This window comes from Bison bison, unplaced genomic scaffold (genome assembly GCF_000754665.1).
Source record: "Bison bison bison isolate TAMUID 2011002044 unplaced genomic scaffold, Bison_UMD1.0 scf7180017864322, whole genome shotgun sequence".
In the NCBI taxonomy this organism is placed as follows: Eukaryota; Metazoa; Chordata; class Mammalia; order Artiodactyla; family Bovidae; genus Bison; species Bison bison.
The window spans coordinates 4948018-4969715 of record NW_011494894.1 but is presented as its reverse complement, the minus strand read 5'-3'; the positions used below and the strand labels follow the sequence as shown (position 1 = coordinate 4969715).

Genomic DNA, 21698 nt, shown 5'->3' with positions numbered 1-21698 from the left:
TTCTCCATCCATGGGATTTTCCAGGCAAGAATACTGGAGTGGGTTGCCATTTCCTTCTCCAGGGGATCTTCCTGAGCCAGGGATTGAACCCAGGTCTCCCACATTGTAAGCAGACGCTTTTACCGTCTGAGCCACCAGGGAAGTCGCTCAGAAAGGTCTCAGTAAATGTCTGTTCTGGTCACCTTCAGTGACCCACATCATAGTGACCGTCAGTACCACCGCTTCTGCCACAACCTGGCACCGATTCTTCCTAACTCCCTCTGCCCAACTCTGTGAATTTGTCTACATCCTGTTAAGTCTGCTTCTTAACCCATATCAATTATAAACTGAATTAATGTAATAGCCTCCTAACAAGTCCACTTCATCCACTCTTTGCCACTGGAATCTGGTCTTCATTTGGAAGCCAGCATGGTCTTAAAACAAATTTGATCACCACCCGCCCCTCCCGGCATTGATACCTTTTAGTGGCATTCCCTGGAGCCTCAGATGGTAAAAAAAAATCCTGCAGTGCGGGAGACCTAGGTTTAATCCCTGGGTTGGGAAGATCCCCTGGAAGAGGACATGGTTACCTACTCCAGTATTCTTGCCTGGAGAATCCCCATGGACAGAGGAGACTGGCGAGCTACACAGTTCTTGGGGTCCCAAAGAATTGGACATGACTGAGCGGCTAAACACAGTACAACACACAGCTCTGCAGATGATGGTTAATCACCATAACAGGATGTGAAGGGAGGATTTGAAGATCAGAGAAGTTTATGGGAGCTCTTTAATATGCTTGATAATTCTAAGAATAAAAACTAGCACCTTTTCACATGGAATATAATGTGAATCTTTTAACATTTTATCTGACATGCAATTTTAGCATAGGAGGCCTTTAAAAGAGAAAAGGGTAGTATATTTCAAACAGCACTATGGCATAATATGTAGAATTTGAACATTATCAGATTGTCGTTGACTATGTCATTCATTATTTTAAATGGATAACCATAGTAAATTTCATTATATGAGCTTCACTGCTCATTTATATTCTAAACTCCTTTTGTGTGTTGATTTAATGTTGCTCAAAATGAATTCTTTATTACCACAATTCTTCCAAGTAATTTTCCGCTGTCAGATCTTTCATGAATGTGTTCCTATATTTAAATTTGATATTTGGGTCTACAGATGTGATATGAAAAGGGATTATTCCATAATATTTTCTTGTTGACATTAAAACTTGTTGAAATATTATAGAAATCATTATCTTCTCTCCCTCCTCTACTCTTTTTGCTAAGTCGTAGATTTTCATGATAAAATATCTATGTTTAAGTCCCGCCCACCATAATAGGTGCTGGTTCCCCTGGTGAAGTCTCAGTTGTCCTGAACCAGAATACCACCCTTGAATGCCGGGTGAAAGGCACCCCCTTTCCTGTTATTCGCTGGTTAAAAGATGGCAAGTGAGTATTTTTTCTATATTTGTTGCAAGAGTCCAGCTGTTTGTAAATAGATGTGGATTTTCTCCCTCTTAATTATCTTACCACCTAGAGTGTTTTAAGTGAACATGAAGGAAAAGCAATATTCAAAAATAGTCTCAAATTTATGAATTATAAGATGCTTTATAAATGCTAGGAATTTATTTTAGAGACATGGAGAAATTCAATTTGTTATACACTGAATATATGCAAGGGCTTTCCTGATAGCTCAGTTGGTAAAGAATCCGCATGCAAGGCAGGAGCACCCGGTTCGATTCCTGGGTCGGGAAGATCCCCTGCAAGAGGGCATGGTAACCCACCCCAGTATTCTTGCCTGGAGAATCCCAATGGACAAAGGAGCCTGGCAGGCTACAGTCCATAGGGTTGCAAAGAGTTGAACACAACTGAAGCAACTAAGCACAAATATACACGAAGAGCAACAAATGAAAAAATACAAGATCCAAATAAAGAACTAATCTTGTGTTTACATGGAATTTTGTGCATTATTAAAAAATGAAATTTGCTTATAACATCAAGATAAATACTTAAGCTAGTTTACTATATGGGCAAAAAGAACACCCCCTAAAGAGCAATTAAATGTTCCCCAGACTTCAAGTTCAAGGGCTGCTGAGGTTTGCCTACATTGATAATAGGTGCAATGATTTGTATTGCTCATGAGAGCTTATTTATTACAGCACGGTCATAGTTTGTGTATTTTTATAATTTCTGAAAGTAGGTGTCTAAGACTTAAGTAGCAAAAGGTAAAGATTTGCAGTGTATGAAACAAAGGATTGTATAAAATGTTTTTATATGTCAAGAAAGACAACATAGGAAAATGTATGGAGGGTATAAACAGGCAATTAGAAAGTTATATAGTTAAGCAATAAATGTTTTAAAAGATGTTCACCTTCAATAATTTGGAGAAGGTAAGCAAAAATAACGTGACTTTGTTTTTCATAGATCAGTTTGGCAAAAAAATAGAAGTTTGAAAAATATCAGTTGTTGTCTTATAGTTTGGTAGGTTAGGATATAATACTCTGATGGAACAAGGTATTAATAAATTAGTACTCTGAAAGCCAATTTCTTGATATCAGTTAAAATTTAAATGTTCATGTGCTCTAATACAGCAGTTATACTTCCATTGTCTAGGAAAGGGAAGTCAATTGTCTGTTCCACAGGAAGGCTTGTATGTTAATTCTCTCTGAAACCATGATGGCAGAAAGTGAAAACTGCTTAAAGCTTGATCTTGGGAGAATGGATAGGTGACATACAGCATTGTCATATTATGAAACACTGAACAGCAATTAAAAAGAAAATCAAGATATAGGTACCAAAATTATCTCCGTAGCTATCGTCAAGTTAAAAGAAAAATAGAACAATAATACAATGCCATTTATGTATAACAACTTGAGATTCCTTTAGCAACACGTTTATGAGTGAAAAGGTTTAGAAAAATCTGTGAAAGAACACAAACTGACAATGTTAAGAGGAAAGACTCACGTTGGGGCAATAAACCAAGAAGACCTTTCCTTATTATAATGCTTTTTTTGTTTCAATTTTTATGAAACTTGCATAGTGATCAATCAGTGAAAGTTTTAAAGTTGCTTAAATTTGAGTAGCATTATCAAATATTCCACTTCTTTAAACAGAATACATTAAAGTAAGGAACTTTATTCTGTCAGTTTTAGGGAACTTCAAACAAAGTGTCATACCAAGGAATAGTAAGGGATGCTGCCGCAGAAAATTTAATGTGTTTTCTTTAATCTTGTAGTCTTAGTAGTGACTTTAATCTTGTAGTCTTAATAGTGACTGCATTCATTTATCATGTGGCAAATTCCCTGCAGCTTTTTAAAAACCAGATATAGGTCTTCCTGAAAGAATATCAATGGGATTTTAAAGGTATGACTCTTAAGATATCATAGACTTTAATAACCATGATGTTTTAAGTATTAAATAAAGCTGCTACCAAACGTAAAGCAGTCACATAATAGTAGTTGGTAAATGACTGAACAGTGGAAAAAGACTCCTTGGCAAATGTATATGAACTACCTTTGGGATAAATATCTTTCAGTATTAATGATTATGAAAGCATTCATATTTATTATAATACCTACTTATTAGGAAACTTGACTTCATTGTCTTTAGTTAGTAATAACTATATATTGCGAATATTTTTCCAGGTATTATAATATTAGTGTACAAGTAATATTGCTTGGCTTGAAGCTCCTATACACTTAACTTTTCCACCATCATTCAGAAAAGAAAAACTGTCTATATAAATTTAAAAAGGAGAGGGGGTGGTGAATGAATGAAATAAAATATTTTATTATTACTGTTCAACAATTTAAGTTTAAAAGGAAGAATCTTTCATCTCAAAGTGATAATTAACTTTCATTAATAACATGATTTAATAATCCCACTCTTCTGAACAGGAGTACTTAATCATATCATTGCATTTTTTAGATTCCTACTAAAAAATTCAACTTTGATCTATTTTGTTTTTAAACTCATACAACTTAATGATTTCTGTTGTGATTAATAAAACAGAAAATGTTTAGGAAAATGAAAATGGATCCATAGAATAAAATTGTATTTTTTCTAGGCCTTTATTTTTGGGAGACCCTAATATTGAAATTCTAGACAGAGGACAAGTTTTACATTTAAAGAATGCACGAAGAAGTGACAAGGGACGCTACCAGTGTTCTGTGTCCAATGCAGCTGGCAAACAAGCCAAGGATATAAAACTGACAATCTATAGTAAGTATGACTTTCCTATGCTTTTTACTATTATTATAGTTCTCATTATACATTGAAAATCAGGGTTGACTCTGTTAACTGCTCTTTTATTCAATGCAAAATAATTTTAAATGGTACTTCAAGGGAAAAAGCCTATCTTCTTCTGTTTTAAGCTAGAACATTGTATCCAATTTTATTGCATTTTATCATTGAGTATGTATTTCTTCAGGGTCTAGTGATTTTCGTATGATCTCACTTAAGAGGTCAGGTATTCCCTTATTTGTTAGTGTAAGATAAGTTAAATGTCTGTGTACCTAGAGAGGTTTTTAAAGAGCTCTAAAAAGAGTAGAGGTGCATGAAATAAAATGAAGTTGATAGTATGCAACCAAGTCAGTTATTCTATTTTCATTCTATCTTGGCCTTTCTTCAGACTGCATGATAATAATTTAAATATTTTAAGCAGTGCTGTTATTTTCTTTCAGTTAAGTCCCCATCAGAGGTATGTAGCCCTTGTTTCACTAAAACTTTCAATATCCTCTGAGGAAGATGACCGCTAAAGTCATTTTATTTTTATGCCAGGAGCCATGGAAGGTATTTGATTATTCTGTTGCAGGCACAAAGAATTACACCATAGAAAGGAGTAGAACTCATCAGGTCAGTCATGCTTATTGGTGGCTCTGCTCCCTGCACTGTCTTCTTTCTGTAGCATATGACACTCAGGCGAAGTTCAGATGCCTCAGAAACTTCTGCAGGATCTTCCCAATCCAGAGCAATCCCAGAATGACTCTACTCCATTGTCCTAGTTTTCCTTAGAGCACCGATCACTGTTTGATAGTTTAATTGCTTAATTATGGGTTTATTTACTTATTTGCTGTTTCTCACCAAGGAGAGTAAACTTCAGAAGGACCTTGCTTTGCATGTTCTCTAATGTCTGATAGCATGCACACAGGCATACAGTAGCTCTCAAGAAATATTTGCTCAGTGAATAAATTGTCTAGTGACAAACTTTTCAGTAGGGTAACCATCAGCTAGAGTTGACTGCTGAGCACTGGAAATGTGGCTAGTTCAAATTGAGACAGGCTGTAAATATAAAATGTTGTGGAGTCACAAAGTTGTGTCTGACTCTTTTGTAACTGCATGGACTGTAGTCCGCCAGGCTCCTCTGCCCACCACGGGATTTCCCAGGCAGCAATACTGGAGTGGGTAGCCATTCCCTTCTCCAGGGAATCTTCCTGACACAGAGATCAAACTCACATGTCCTCCAGTGCGGGCAGATTCTTTACTGCTAAGCTACCAGGAAAGATCTCAAAGACAAACCTAATATGAAAATATAAAGGAAAATACTTAAGTAATAATTTTATCATCTGAAATGATGATATTTTAAATATATTGAATTAAGTAAAATGTGTCATTTTCATAGTTTTTAATGTGACTATTGGAAAATTTTAAATTATATATATGGTCATTGTATTTCTGTTGGACAGTGATTGTTTGGTCATCAATAAGAACTTGGGCTTCTGAGGTAAGCCAACTTGGGTTCAGATCCAACTTACATCATTTACTAGCTTTGCAACTTTGAACAAATTGTCTAACCCCTCTGAGCTTCAGTTCCTCATTTCTAAAATGGGGATAATAATAGCACCTGGGCAGGAGGAGAAAGGGACGAGAGAGGATGAGATGGCTGGATGGCATCACCGACTGGATGGACTTGAGTTTGGGTGAACTCCGGGAGTTGGTGATGGACAGGGAGGCCTGGCGTGCTGCAGTTCATGGGGTCAAAAGAGTCGGACATGACTGAGCGACTGAACTGAACTGAACTAAATAATGAAATTGTAAGGATAAGTTGCTGGATACTTTACACATATTGCCTGGCTTACAGTGAAACTTCAATAAATATGTATGGTGGTTGTTTAGTTGCTAAGTTGTGTCTAACTTTTATTATCTACTTACTATTCTATTGTCTTGCCGCTTGAAGTATATAGAATATAGCTTGATTTCTGTATAACCTCACTGAATTGCAGATCTCCTTTTTAATGTTAGTTGTCTTTATACAATGTTTGAATAGCTTTCTTGAATCAAAGATTTTACTTAATACAGGCTTTTAAATCATTTCTGTCTATAAATAGAAGCGTGTGGAAGAAATTAGTCTTGAATAGACATGTCCTCCAAAGCACAGTAATGTTACTGAAAAATTAGCTCTGTAGGCATCCAAGTTAAACACAAGTACTGTTGCTACCACTGGCCTCCTACCAGAACCAGGCTTTAGGTGCAATATCTCCCTTAAGCTCTTGGGTAGTCTTCTCTACATTGTTGTGTTGTTGCCAAAGTCTGTGATGAATTCTTGTGGTGATTCAATGGGACTCCTACTTCCATAGGACTTGGATCCTTTCATTTCAGATCCTCTTGTTCATTCAGTATCATGCCCTCAGGCACAGAAGAGAGGACTCTGTAATGAATGATTAAACCTTCTGAGATTGTCAGAGATGAAAGGGGTTGTAACACTGAAATTTTAAGTATTATAATTCAGGAAATAATACCATTTCTTCTCAGGCAAGCTTGTCTACACCTCTGAGTGTGTAATCTTAAGCTTATTTGATTTCACTTGCGAAAATGTTTTTATTTATAAGAATAAATGAAACATATACCATACTTGGATGAACTGTGAGAAATGCTAATACAGATCTCAGGTTGAGAATGTGTTTCTCACTGCAGCTAATTCATTCATTTTATGTGAGGATAAAGCAGGTGGATCTGATGTACCTGAAAAGCAGAAATGCACATTTTGCCTGAATAAGGAAAGAAATGGAGAGAAAATATGAGTGAAAAATAAAAGATATGGGGGGAAATTAATGTGAAAAGGAAAAGGAAATAAATGAGCATTTAATAACCTATGGGGAGATTGTGCAAATTCATAGCTAGTAGTTTGAGGTGAAGATTTTTAACTTAATCATGGATAAGTTTCAGATCTGAGAATTTCCCCAAATGGTATAAAAGTTTTTGAGTGTATATCCATGGTACATTTTAATGTACAATGGATTCATAGCATTTACCTGTAACACCTTTACTCAAACAGAAGTACAGGACTCAGAAAAGTATATGTGAATTAAATTGAAGCAGGAAGAAATATTTATCTGGGAAATTTAAACAGTAGATGGTATATTGTTCTGCTGTCAGCTAGAAATGTTTTTTGAGTAATTTTTCTCAATTCATAAATAAAAACTTTTTAAACAAACCCTTTTCAGTACAAGTGGTATTCCTTTGTAAAACATTCATGGAGGGTAAGGGGTTGTTTGAACCTATGTTCTTGACTTCATTAAGGTATCATCCAACTAATTAGGCTAGCCAGTTTATTTAGACAATTTGAGCCATAAAATTGATATACATTTCCAGATTAATGTCAATAGGCTGAAAATTTAAAGTCTGAGTAAATATTCTTTCTTAAGATTTAAAAATGGTAGCTTGAATTTATATTAACTAATTATTTATAGCAGAACTTGACAAACCTTTTTTATAAAGGGCAAGATGGTAAATAGGTAGATTTACCTATTGATGATTAGATTCAAAGAATTAAATATGATAGACAGAATGCCTGAAGAACTATGGACAGAGTTTCGTAACATTGTACAAGAGGCAGTGACCAAAACCATCCCAAGAAAAAGAAATGTAAGAAGGCAAAGTGGTTGTCTGAGGAGGCTTTACAAATAGTTGAGGAAATAAGAGAAGCTAAAACGCAAGGGAGAAAGGGAAAGATATATGCAACTCAATGAATGCAGAGTTCCAAAGAATTTCAAGGAGAGATAAGAAGGCCCTCTTCAATAAACGGTGCAAAGAAATAGAGAAAAACAACAGAATGGCAAAGACTGGACATCTCTCCAAGAAAATTTCATGTAAGAATGTGCACAACAAATGATAGAAACAGTAAGGACCTAACAGAGGCAGAAGCGATTAAGAAGAGCTGGCAAGAATGCACAGAACTATACAAAAAAAAAGTCTTAATGACTGGGATAACCATGATGATATGGTCACTCACCTAGAGCCAGACATCCTGGAATGTGAAGTCAAGTGGGCCTTAGGAAACATCACTATGAACAAAGCTAGTGAGGGGTGATGGAATTCCAGCTGAGCTGTTTCAAATCCTAAAAGATGATGCTGTTAAACTTTTGCATTCCATATTCCAGCAAATTTGGAAAACTCAGCAATGGCCACAGGACTGGAAAAGGTCAGTTTTCATCCCAATAGCAAAGAAGAGCCGTGCTAAAGAATCTTCACACTACCATGCAATTGCATTCATTTTCCATGCTAGTAGGATTATGCTCAAAATCGTTCAAGCTGGGCCTAAGCATTACTTGAATTGAGAACGTCTAGATGTACAAGCTGGGTTTAGAAAAGGCAGAGAAACTTGAGATCAAATTGCCAGCATTCGTTGGATCATAGAGAAAGCAAGGAAATTCCAGAGAAATATCTACATCTGCTTCATCAACTATGCCAAAGCCTTTGACTGTGTGGATCACAGCAAACTGTGGAAAATTCTTAAAGAGATGGGAATACCAGACCACCTTACCTGCCTCGTGAGAAATCTATATGCAGGTCAAGAAGCAACAGTTAGAACCTTATTTGTAACAACTAACTGGTTCAAAACTGGGGAAGGATTATGTCAAGGCTGTAAATTGTCACCTTGTTTATTTAACTTATATGCAAAGTACATCATGCAAAATGCCAAGCCGAATGAGTTACAAGCAAAGACATTACTTTGCCAACAATGGTCCATATAGTCAAAGCTATATTCTTTTCAGTAGTCATGTATGGTTGTGAGAGTTGGACCATAAAGAAGGCTGAGCACTGAAGAATTGATGCTTTCAAATTGTGGTGCTAGAGAAGACTCTTAAGAGTCCCTTGGACTGCAGGGAGTTTGAACCAGTCAGTCCTAAAGGAAATCAATCAACCCTAGATACTCATTGGAAAGACTGAGCTCCAATACTTTGGCCACCTGATATGAACGGCTGACTCATTGGAAAAGAGCCTGATGCTGGGAAAGATAGAAGGCAAAAGGAGAAGAGGGCAGCAGAGGATGAGATCTTTATATAGCATCAGTGACTCAATGGACATGAACTTGGGCAAACTCCAGGAGATAGTGAGGGACAAGGAGGCCTGGCGTGCTGCAGTCCACAGGGTTGCAGTCAGACACAACTGAGCGACTGAACAACAACAAAGTTGGAAAATATTTTAGGTTTTTCAGACTGTGAGAAAATCAATGATATTATGTAGGTATTTACATAAAAAATAGAAATAAATATCTACCAATTGTTTGGTATTCTGTCTGGTAATTATAAAAATTGTAAAATATGTTGTAATACAAGTCTACTAAAGAGAATGGAGTTCCTTTGGAAGGATAACATTTTAATGAGAGTTCAAAGTTAATGATTACTATCACCAAAGTTGAATTCAGATGTTCATCTGTTAATACTTTAATGAGATTTTATGTATTTCGTCTTTGAAAATGTCTTTTCATGAAAATAGATATTCAAATACTAATGTCATTTCACAAACATGATTTTAATTGATTATATTCATTACTTGAAAGGCATTTGTAGAATTCTGTTATATTCTCTCGATATTTGACTTTCACCCTCCCATTCTGCTAACCAGCTAATCAATTACAATTGAGGGTTAGATGGAAGGACCTCGTTTTCAGAGATATATGGACTTTAAATGTGGAAGGTTATTCTGCATCTGCATCAAAGTCTGACAAATGTTATTGAAACTGAATGTTGAGTTCAGAAAATATATTCATTGCAAATTTGTAGGGAAATCAAGATCTAAGTTTTGTTTGACAGAGTGGAAAATGCATAGAGCCACTTGTGATTACTTATGATTCAAACAACAGAATGACTATCAGCAATATAGATTTTATATTTAAGAGCTGATTTTGTTGGATAATTTTAGGTTGAATTTATTAAGAAACATTGTCAAGTTTGTAGTAAAACTAAGTTCCACAGCCATTCAACAGGCAATAATGGTGTTTGAGAACAATTCTCATTCAAAGAAAATTCAGTCTTAGTACTAAGCTCAAAAAATTAAAATGTAACTTTTCCACCATTAAGACATTAAACTGCTATAAGTTAGGATAATTCAGTATATTCACCTTTTAATTCTGACAAAAATTCATGGAACTGATGGTATTTAAGTTCATAAGAGCGAGTAAGATACACCAAGGACAGTACTGGCTCAATAACTCATGAATGTTATACACAAGTGCTTGCTGATTAATACTACAAAGAATAAAGATAGACTTTTAAAACCTTACATTTTAATAAGCCTTGTAAATTTCTCTAATAACCTTAGTAAATTTCTCTAAACTAATGGTGTTTTTTATCACCGTCAGTTATAGCACATCTTAACAGATTCCACTTCAGACTGTAATCAATTAATGTTTTTTCAACTTCTTTGAAACTATTTTTATCTGCAGTTCCATGCAGGCTATTCTTAGGGGCCAATTCTTCAGTATATTCAAACATGGCATTGACCCATCAAATAAAAGACAACGAAGCAGTATCAACAACATCTGTCAATGTGTTAAGAGCCAAGAATATTGTTCAGAAAAGTCCCTTTAAATAAAATTATTAATGTTGTCAATGTTCTCAACTCTTCAAGCAATTATTCCTATGGAAAATCTAATAGTCTTAAACAAACTGATTAGACACAGTTCTTTGCTAATGCAATCATTCTTAATTTATTATACTTAAATCACTCTTAAATTAAAGGCTTTCCTTCCTTGGCTAACAAATGAGCCACTAAGAAGCTTAAATTATAGGCTCATTTTGACTTTTTATCTTTGTGAAGAAATTCTGCTAAAGGAAACATTCCATTTTTTTAATTAATTTATCTGTTATCTTTCTTTGAGTGGGAAATATTGTGATGACTGCTTAGTCTTGTAAAGTACACTGATTTTAATAACACTATATTTTTTCAAAACAGCTATACTGTTATTAAAAAATAAATTGAGTGCTTTTCCATTGAACTTAAGAACAGAATAATCTACAATGTGCTGCGCTTTAAAAATGTTACATTTTAAAAGCCCATTTTTCTCTCTTTTATTTTCAATGTTTTGATGTAAGGCATATGCACTGGTAATAAAGATAAAATAAAATATCATGGTATGGTGATATTTGTGGCACTTCAAATGCTATTGGGTTATAACTGTGTCACTGAAATTTATGGTGAGCTGAACAACAGTGAGAAGCAATGAGAGCGCCATATTTGGTATTTATTGCAATAATTTAACTTGGTCGTTGTAGAAGTAAAAGTAGCCATAGACAGTACCCAAGCAAATGAACATGACTATTCCAGTAAAACTTAATGGGCATTGAAGTTGGAATTTCATATAATTTTTACATGTCACAAAATATTATTATTTTGCTTTTTTTCCAGTTGTTTAAAAATGTAAAATCTACACTTGGTTCAGCATCTCCATGCTTGGCTTGTGAGCTGCTGCCCTGATCTGTATAGTAAATTACTTTATAGAAAAATTCTTCTACCATCAAATTCACCTCACAGTGCAGGAATACATCTGAGATATTGCATGTTTGGTTCCAGACCACCACAATAAATATGGCAATAAAGTGAGTCACACACTTTTTTTTTTTAGTTTCCCTGTCTATTAGATGTACAAAAGTATTATGTCTTAAAACTTAATTTTAAAAAATACTTTATTGCTAAAAAATACTATCATCTGAGTCTTTAGCAAGGCATAGTAGTCACATTAAAATCACTGATCAAAGCTCTCCACAACAAATATAATAAAAATGAAAAGGCTTGAAACACTGATAGAACTACCAAAATGTGATGGAGATGGCAAGTAAGCAAATGCTTTTGGAAAAATAGTGCCAGTACACTTACTCAATGCAGGGTTGCCACAGACCTTCAGTTTGTGAAAAATACAATGTCTGCAAAGGACGGTAAGTCAAAGTGCAATCAAACGAGGGATGCCTGGATACTAGATCTTGCCTTCATTTATGTGTGAGAAAAAATGTGTATGTGAATGTTTGTCACTATAAACTGGTTCTAAGAACAATTACCAGAAAACATTAAGGAATTTCACATAGATTCAGATATTGTTTTCTAATATTCTTTTCCACTAAAAAGAACCAGAGCTTCTAGGAGAAATAGTTACTTCTAGGGCTGTGGCAGGGAAAATATAGATGAGCCTGGAGCCTGTAGTAGGAGCAGGAAGCAAGAAAGTACTAAAATAATGTGATGTATGTCAAAGGGGCTTAGGTAGGGTCAATTGGAATTGTTCTCAGTGGCCATAACTGGAAAAATTTGAACAATAAAATAATGTAGTGTTGGATTTCACTCAAAGTATAATAAGTCTCCATGAGTCTATATTGATAGAAATAGATAAAGTGGGGATGAGAGACAAATCTCCCATACAGAGAATTCCAAAAAAATTATGTAGGTAGTCTCCCCCTCTCAAGGAAGTAGAACATAGCTCCCCACCCAATACCTGTGGGCTGGGAAGAGTGATTCTTTTCCAAAGGGCAAAGAGACTAACTTTCCAGTGGAGAAACATAGCAAACTCTACCTAAACCAGATGATGAAGGTCAACATCATCGGTGATATGCCATATCACTGATGGCATATTGATGGCATATTGATGGTGTGTACCCTTGATACAGTTGATGAGAATGGCACTCTACCTCTGTGATTGTGCTTCCAAAACTCATAACTTTCGTCCCATAAGAAAAATATTCTACCATAAAAGTTTATGTAGAAAAAATAAGACACTCAAATTCAGGCACATGCCATTTGATTTCTCTTAAACTATTGGAATGATAGCAGAATCTTGACATGATTGTGTTCAGAGTATATAGCAGGGCTTGAGCCAGTGGCGTTGTTTTTCCAGCAGCACAGTCCTCATGTGGTGTGAGAGGCCAGGCATGTGGCTGCTGAATTATGGAAGATACACATGCAACCAATTAGATGAATATAGTTTAGTGAATGAACTCTCTGTGGTTCGAAAAGAAAAAAAAAAAAAAATAAGTAAGCAAAAGTTAGATTCTACAGTTCTTACCAGTAGCTGGGTTCTAAAAGCACTTAGACCTTTTGTATTTCCAGGGGAAAGGGCATGCAGTTGTACCTCATCTGACATTTTTGCTCTCTTGGCCTGATTTCAAACTTACTGTATTTACTTTAAGTGGGATTTATTTTTGTTCTGCTTTGTTTGTTAAACATGACTTTCTTAGTTACAGTAACATGATCTATTGGACTTAAATGAACCCCTGAAATGAAAACTGAGTTTCTACTTTTACTGAAATCTGACTCCCAAAAGGAGGGTGATGAAGATTGTTTTGACAAGACAGGCAACTGATTGTTGTTATTATCATTTAGTTGCTAAGTTGTATCTGACTCTTTGCAACCTCCTGGACTGTAGCCCGCCAGGCTGCTCTGTCCATGGGATTCTCCAGGCAAGACTACTGGAGTGAGTTGCCATTTCCTACTCCAGGGGATCTTCCAGACTCAGGGATCGATCCTGTATCTCCTGCATTTGCAGGCAGGTTCTTTACCACTGAGCCACCAGGGAATCCCCAGGCAACTAATTATTGGTAGATAAATCACAGACTTCCTAATTGTCTTTAATTCATATTTATTTTACTGCATTATTTAAACATCTGGAGCATTCATTTGAGACTTTTATGCAGATGCTAAAACTTAGAAGGCTTGTTTGTGTTCTGAAATCCTTTGTAGTTCCACCTAGTATTAAAGGAGGGAATGTCACCACAGAAGTGTCAGCTTTGATCAACAGCATAATTAAACTGGAATGTGAAACACGAGGACTTCCGATGCCTGCTATTACTTGGTATAAGGATGGCCAGCCAGTCATATCCAGCTCACAAGCACTTTATGTTGAAAAAGGACAATTTCTTCATATTCCTCGAGCACAGGTCTCTGATTCAGCAGCATATAAGTGTCTAGTAACCAATGTTGCTGGAACTGCTGAAAAATCATTCCATGTGGACGTCTATGGTAAGGAAAACACGTATGTTTTTATTATGTGCTTTCTGCCTATGCTTCCTAATACACCGACATCCAGTTTGTTCACTGATAAATCCCTGCTGGTTTGTGTTGTCTTCTATATTCATGGATTGAAATTGGAAGAATTTGTCCCATGATTTGGAGAAAAGTTTTAAGAAACTAAGGTTAGTAAGAAGTGATCATTCATTCAGTCAATCATTTGCCTTTGGCTCCTAGGAATCTAGACCATTTGATTTTTATGGAGAAGGTAAAGTAGTTCTTAGGACTAAGATCATTCTCTCTAGTTTGTCCTTTGTAAACCAGACATGGTATAGAGTAACCCACAATATTTAGAACAGTAGGTAAGCAGAACCAAGAAATTCTTTCCTCAGTAGCTTAGTGGGGGAGGGACATGACTATAGTTTGACTATAGTTCCTATAGTCAACCTGTGTGAGTGAAAAGAAAAATCCCCTTTATTTCATTAGGATTCCAAAGAATTGCCTGAAATATTGCTTTTTTCTGCCTCTAGTTCCTCCAGTGATTGAAGGTGACCTGGCTGAGCCTCTGAATAAGCAAGTGAAAGTTGCTCATTCACTGACCCTGGAGTGTAAAGCTGCCGGCAACCCTCCTCCAGTTTTAACCTGGTTGAAAGATGGTGTACCTGTGAAAGCCAGTGACAACATCCGCATAGAAGCTGGTGGGAAGAAACTAGAAATCACAAGTGCCCTAGAAGTCGATAGGGGACAGTATATATGTGTGGCTACGAGTGTGGCAGGAGAAAAGGAAATCAAATACGAAGTTGATGTCTTAGGTAAATGAGAAGGCCACCCCCTGTATTCTCATATTCATAGCACAACCTGCCTTGTTTATGAAATGCTTTTGTGTTCGTGAAATAATCAAACAGTCTTAGAGAAGGTTTAGTTATCTCTTCAGCTCTGGACTACATATTACTGAATGGTGGATTGACCACCAGAGTCCCCAGATCTAAAAACCCACCTAAATCTTCCACTTATTCTGATAGGTACACTTTTAAATATATAGATGCATTTTTACATCTGTGACAATATCTGACTGCAGTGAGTGACAGCACAGTCTCTCACTGTGACCATGAGAAACATTTTTACATCTGTGACAGGATCTGTGCATTGAGTGACAACATGTCATGAACACTGCTAAACAAGAAACAGTCTGTGGACCTTGGGAAGTCATCATGTAGCTTGAGTCTCTCTTTCTTTATGAATTGAAACTTTCAATGCAGGCCCAATTTTTGAGGTTCCCTTATCTTATTCTTATGACAATAAACAACATAAGATATGAATCAACTATGTTCTCATAGCATCTGCAGTGCCATAGTGCTAGATTAGCTGAGAAAAATTCACAGTGTGTCAAAAGTATATTTATTGACCCTGGCAAATGCATATTGTAAAATGTATCTCAGAGTCCATTTCAAGTATCCTTCATGTACCAAATGACTGTGATACTTAACAGCCTTCTAAAGAACAACTTAGTGTTATTGCTTAATGGGATACTATATTTTCTCTTGTATACATTTCTTTGTATGTTTCATCCCTCTTTTTTTCTAGTGCCACCAGCTATAGAAGGAGGAGATGAAACGTCTTACTTCATTGTAATGGTCAATAACTTGCTGGAACTAGATTGTCAAGTGACAGGTTCTCCTCCACCAACTATCATGTAAGGGCTTTGGTATGTCTTCTAAATACCTCCCACTTTTTTATTTGAGAGTTTTAGAGCTATTTTGAGAGAGGTTCTATGTCACTAAAAAGTGATTGTATAAAGGTATACTGATTATATACCTCTTTTATTAAGATGTATTCTCTAATTGAGTTGGCCAAAGATTCATTTGGCAGAAGAAAGCTGAATCAGCTTTTTGGCTAACTCAATGCAAGGTAACTTTTATCTGATACTCACAGGGCCCATAAATCTGCTCCATTAGAGGGATTCATTATACGCTCTTAAAAATTACATTTTTAGTTCATAGAAACAGAATATTAAGCACTATCTGTCAGATCTTCTTGAAGCACTGAGATGTTTAATGAACAACTAAATTTAGAACAGTGTACCAGAAATATTAGGGAAATAGAGGAACTTAACATGAATATATGACTACCAATTTTTTTTCTCATTCCTTCATTCACAAAGTATTTCTTGAATACTTACTTTTCATTTCCAAGGTGATATGGGATATGCAAACAACAGATGCTCAACTAGTTGTTGAAATAAAATAGCTCCACACGTGATAATGGGCTTCTCTAGTGCCTCAGACAGTAAAGAATCTGCTTGCAATGAGGGAGACCTGGGTTCGATCCCTGGGTTGGGAAGATCCCCTGGAGGAGGAAATGGCAACCCACTCCAGTATTCTTACCTGGAGAATCCCACGGACAGAGGAGCCTGGTGGGCTACAGCCCATGGGGTCGCAGAGTCGGACGTGACTGAGTGACTAAGCACACACACATGACTATAGACTAAATGGAAAGTGATAACTCATGATAAACTAAAACTTATAAGATACCATATGATTTTAGAGTTTTGTTTTACAAATGTTTTAGGATTGTGTGTGTTTTGCTGGTTAATGTTATCTAAACATTGGAAGTGAGAGACAGGTAGGAGCATTTGCCTCTTTCTGTAGCCTGGCATTAATAGAAAAATGAAGACCTGTACACATAGTTCTTTGGTTTCCTGCAATATGCCAACTTCTTTTTAAACTTTTTCTTTTCCTGATTTGCAGTTTATTTCCTGGAATGAGCAAATGGGAAATTAGGCAAGTACATAATTGAGAAGATATATATCACGCTCTTCTGTGCTGTGCTAAGTCGCTTCAGTTGTATCTGACTCTTTGCGACCCTAAGTACTGTAGCCCGCCAGGCTCCTCTGTCCATGGGATTCTCCAGGCATGAATACTGGAGTGGGTTGCCATGCCTTTCTCCAGGGAGTCTTTGCAACTCAGGGATTGAATCCGTGTTTCTTATATCTACTACATTAGGCAGGCGGATTCTTCACCACTAGCACCACTTGGGAAGCCCAAATATACGTGTACACATATATAAATATATGAGTCCAATATACATTAGTAAATGCAGTTTCTCCAAGATAGATAGAGTGGTTGGTTGATGACTTAGGAATGCAGTTATTTAAAGTATATCTCCAGACTTCTTTTTGCTCTGTTTCTGTAGGTGGCTGAAGGATGGCCAGCTCATTGATGAAAGAGATGGATTCAGGATCTTACTAAATGGACACAAACTGGTTATTGCCCAGGCTCAAGTGTCAGACACAGGCCTTTATCGGTGTGTAGCAACAAACACTGCTGGAGACCACAGGAAGGAATTTGAAGTAACTGTTCATGGTATGCTGAAGAAGGGACAGGAACATTTCACTGAAAATTCATTTATGCATCGTTTCAGTATCTAATTCAGATTGTGACTCATTAATCTGGATAAATCTTGAATTGTGGAAAGTAGTACAAATTTGAATGTGAATTTGGATGAAAATTTGAGTTAAATAATGGAAAATTTTAAGGCACTTTACTAACACGGACGATTTAACCATTTGATAACCATGTGAATGAATTGAGATGGAATTTAAATGGTAGGAGGTATATTCTACACAGCATGCAAGGGTCTGAGCAATGAGATCAAAGAAGATAGAAAAGATAGGTAGCAAATGTCAAGTAAACGGGGGTTATAAGCATTCAAGCTTTCAGCCAAAACAGAAGGGAGTGTGAATAAAGTCATTTTCAGAAATGGAGGCTGAAGGTATGATGCGGGATCCAGGGCACATAATTGCATCCTTAGAACTGGCATAATAGGGTTAGAATCATTAATGACAGCAGCAAACCTCTGCCAGGGTATTATGTATCTCATTTGCTAGTCGTCCTTGGGAAGGGAAGGACTGGAATAAGAAACTGGAGAGCCTTTGGAAGCTACAAGCAGAGGTTTCTATGAACATCAGTTTCATTCTTCCCAGGCAGACTGGTTTTTTTCCCACTTTTTCAATCCCATGATAGAATATAGCCAGTCCCGTTCCTCACTGTCAGTTCCAGTTCTTGAGGGAGGAAATCTGGCAAGCCCAGCTTAACTCAGATTACCATCCTGGATTTAATCAGCCCTGCTGGGGACAGATTCATGTGGTATAATTATGGGTACTGGAAACGCACTCTGATTTAATGAGGCAGTTCTGGAGAAATGGAAGGTCATAATACATTAGGAAAACAGACCAAAAGGTTGTAAGCCAAACATACATATGGATTGCAGTTGCTGTAAACACGCTTTTCTTATTCTTTGGAGAATTAGAGATCCTACTTCAGAAATAAGTAACTCTAAAATTGCTAAAAATGATAAATGAAGTGCATGGGTGAATTTATTTTGTTGTTTGTTATTTTGTCATCTTTTCCTTTCTAAATTTTAAACTTTCAAGTTCTGGATCTTTAAGTGTTGAGCCTACTGATTATGGTTTTTGTTCCCTCTCTCCCTCTGTCCCCTCCTCAACTTTCTTTTTTCTTCCTTCTTTCCTTCCTTCCTTCTCTTCTCTTTCCCTTAAATCTAGTTCCTCCAACAATCAAACCCTCAGGTCTTTCTGAGAGAGCTGTACTGAAGTACAAGCCCATCACCTTGCAGTGCACAGCTAATGGCGTTCCGAATCCCTCTATTACATGGTTGAAAGATGGACAGCCTGTCAACACTGCCCAAGGGAACCTCAAAGTAAGTATGAACATTATTATGTTGAAGATGAGAAAGCTATATAAAGAGCTGTCATATTCTCTTTTCTTAGTTATAGGTTTTCCTGTTGGACAGATTTTGCGGGAGATGCACTAAAATATTATGTGTTGTCCTTAGGCTTGTTTAGAATTTAGCTTAATATTTTGACTCGAAAAATGGAATTAAAGACTAATAACTTTAACAGTGATGTTGATTTTAACATGGTGGTCGTTATTTGTATTATCTCAACGTATGCCTGTTTTACGTGATAAAAAAAACCAGTGTCCCATAGATGAACAGTTCATCAGTACTAAGTCAGAGTATCAGAAATGTGTTCACCTTTGACTAGGATTAAGGTGGAATTATAACTACATAAGCCTAGGTGAAATTTGTCTCGGAAAATATAGTTTAGTTTATAATCTTCAAGATGGCAGAGACCAGTCTCTATGAGTAAGTTCGTTTCTGTATCTTTCTACTGAGTATAAGTGAAGTGAAGTCGCTCAGTCGTGTCCGACTCTTTGCGATCCCATGGACTGTAGTCTACCAGGCTTCTCTGTCCATGGGATTTTCCAGGCAAGAGTACTGGAGTGGGGTGCCATTGCCTTCTCCAGGCATACTGAGTATAGTCCCTGGTATATAATTATAGTCAGTACATATTTGTTGAATTAAGAGATGAGTAGATTGTAAACTTCAGTGATTTAAATGATGCATTTAAAATAATAGATTTTGCTTCTAAGATCAGATTAATTGACTAAATGGGCTTTGCTTGAGAGAAGTTTCGGTAATGAGGGATATGCAAAGTTCTTTTCCTGGCAGAAGTGATCTGTTCATTTATTATTCCTATTCCAAATCTAGTGGAATTAATCTCACACATTTTGTGCTAACAAAAGATTTAATACATATCCTTCTATCATAGTGCAGGTAAACAACTGCTTACCTGTGAGACAGATATTTATCATATAATCATACAAAAGTATAATTGGAGATAGGGATGAGTAATTTTAAGAGAGAGTTTAGAGAGGTTTAAGAACAGATAATAAGAAATGCTGCCTTTGAGCCTGTGTGGTTTGCAACCCCTGGAGCTTCCCCGGTGTAATCTGAAACCACCCCCCTATTCAGAGGGGAAAGAGAGACCTCAGAAAGAGTCACAGCACTCCAGATTGGTAGCGGCAGATTTAATAAGCAAGGGAACTTACTTTCCAGGCTTGTCTTGAATGTCTGTAAGATGAGTACATCTCCTTACCTGCCTACCAAATCTTAAAACTTTATATAGAGGCCCTAACTAGGTTTAGTCGCATATCCGTTCAGATGGTCTCAACAGCACACTAATATCTCAAGGCTATATCCCTGGGCAGTGTCTAGCACTGGGGAGGCAGATGGAATGCACATTCCAAACATGAGAAGTTCAGGAGCCTCCAAATGCTTGAGTCCAGCTCACAGGTCATGCAGGCGGTCACATCCTCTCAATGACCTCTTCCAAAAGCATGAGGGTGATTTATGAAGAAAGTCTGTAAGCAGAGATCTGAAGAACATATGGAGTTAAATGGAAACATTAATAGAAGAGAGCTGAATAGAATCTTTCAGAGAAGATGTTCGTGGGCAAACAAAGGGCAGTATGACACCTTTTGAGAACCTGAAAGCAAGCCATTGGCTTAGGGAAGTAAGAGCAAGGGAGAAATGATATTAGAGAAGATCAGAGGATGAGTGGAAAGTATTCGAGTAATATTAATGTTTTTATTTTCACTTTAAAGCAATGGGAGATTTTTGAACAGTTTTAAGAGAAAAATGTTTCTTTTGGGTGGAGGGAGGTGGGGAGGCAAGAATACTAGAGTGGGTTGCCATTCCTTTCTCCAGGAGATCTTCCTGACCCAGGGATTAAACCCAAGTCTCCCGCATTGTAGGCAGATGCTTTACTGTCTGAGCTACCAGGGAAATATTGGTAGCTCTTTCCAGGGAAAGAGCAATATTGCATAGGAACCTGGAATGTTAGGTCCATGAATCAAGGCAAATTGGAAGTGGTCAAACAGGAGATGACAGGAGTGAACGTTGACATTCTAGGAATCAGCGAACTGGAATGGGTGAATTTAACTCAGATGACCATTATATCTACTACTGTGGGCAGGAATCCCTTAGAAGAAATGGAGTAGCCATCATGGTCAACAAAAGAGCCCGAAATGCAGTACTTGGATGCAATCTCAAAAACAACAGAATGATCTCTGTTCTATTCCAAGGCAAACTATTCAATATCACAGTAATCCAAGTCTATGCCCAACCAGAAACACTGAAGAAGCTGAAGTTGAACGGTTCTATGAAGACCTACAAGACCTTTTAGAACTAACACCCAAAAAAGATGTCCTTTTCATTATAGGGGACTGGAATGCAAAAGTAGTAAGTCAAGAAACACCTGGAGTAACAGGCAAATTTGGCCTTGGAATATGGAATGAAGTAGGGCAAAGGCTAATAGAGTTTTGCCAAGAGAACACACTGGTCATAGCAAACACCCTCTTCCAACAACACAAGAGAAGACTCTGCACATGGACATCACCAGATGGGCAACACCAAAATCAGATTGATTATATTCTTTGCAGCCAAAGATGGAGAAGCTGTATACAGTCAGCAAAAACCAGACTGGGAGCTGACTGTGGCTCAGATCATGAACTCCTTATTGCCAAATTCAGACTGAAATTGAAGAAAGTAGGGAAAACCACTAGACCATTCAGGTATGCCCTAAATCAAATCCCTTATGATTATACAGTGGAAGTGAGAAATAGATTTAAGGGACTAAAT

At 36.8% G+C, this 21698-nt stretch overlaps 1 protein-coding gene across 3 annotated transcripts in view; it reads left to right on the top strand.

Moving 5' to 3' along the window:
- HMCN1 (hemicentin 1) overlaps window positions 1-21698 on the top strand; it is a 541857-nt gene that overhangs the window by 304786 nt on the left and 215373 nt on the right. For all 3 annotated transcript variants that reach the window (XM_010853073.1, XM_010853072.1, XM_010853074.1), the window contains exons 29-35: window positions 1310-1436; window positions 4054-4208; window positions 13932-14210; window positions 14729-15010; window positions 15783-15891; window positions 17391-17560; window positions 18760-18914. In XM_010853073.1, the coding sequence (XP_010851375.1) occupies window positions 1310-1436; window positions 4054-4208; window positions 13932-14210; window positions 14729-15010; window positions 15783-15891; window positions 17391-17560; window positions 18760-18914 (1277 nt within the window). The remainder of the gene's footprint in view (window positions 1-1309; window positions 1437-4053; window positions 4209-13931; window positions 14211-14728; window positions 15011-15782; window positions 15892-17390; window positions 17561-18759; window positions 18915-21698) is intronic.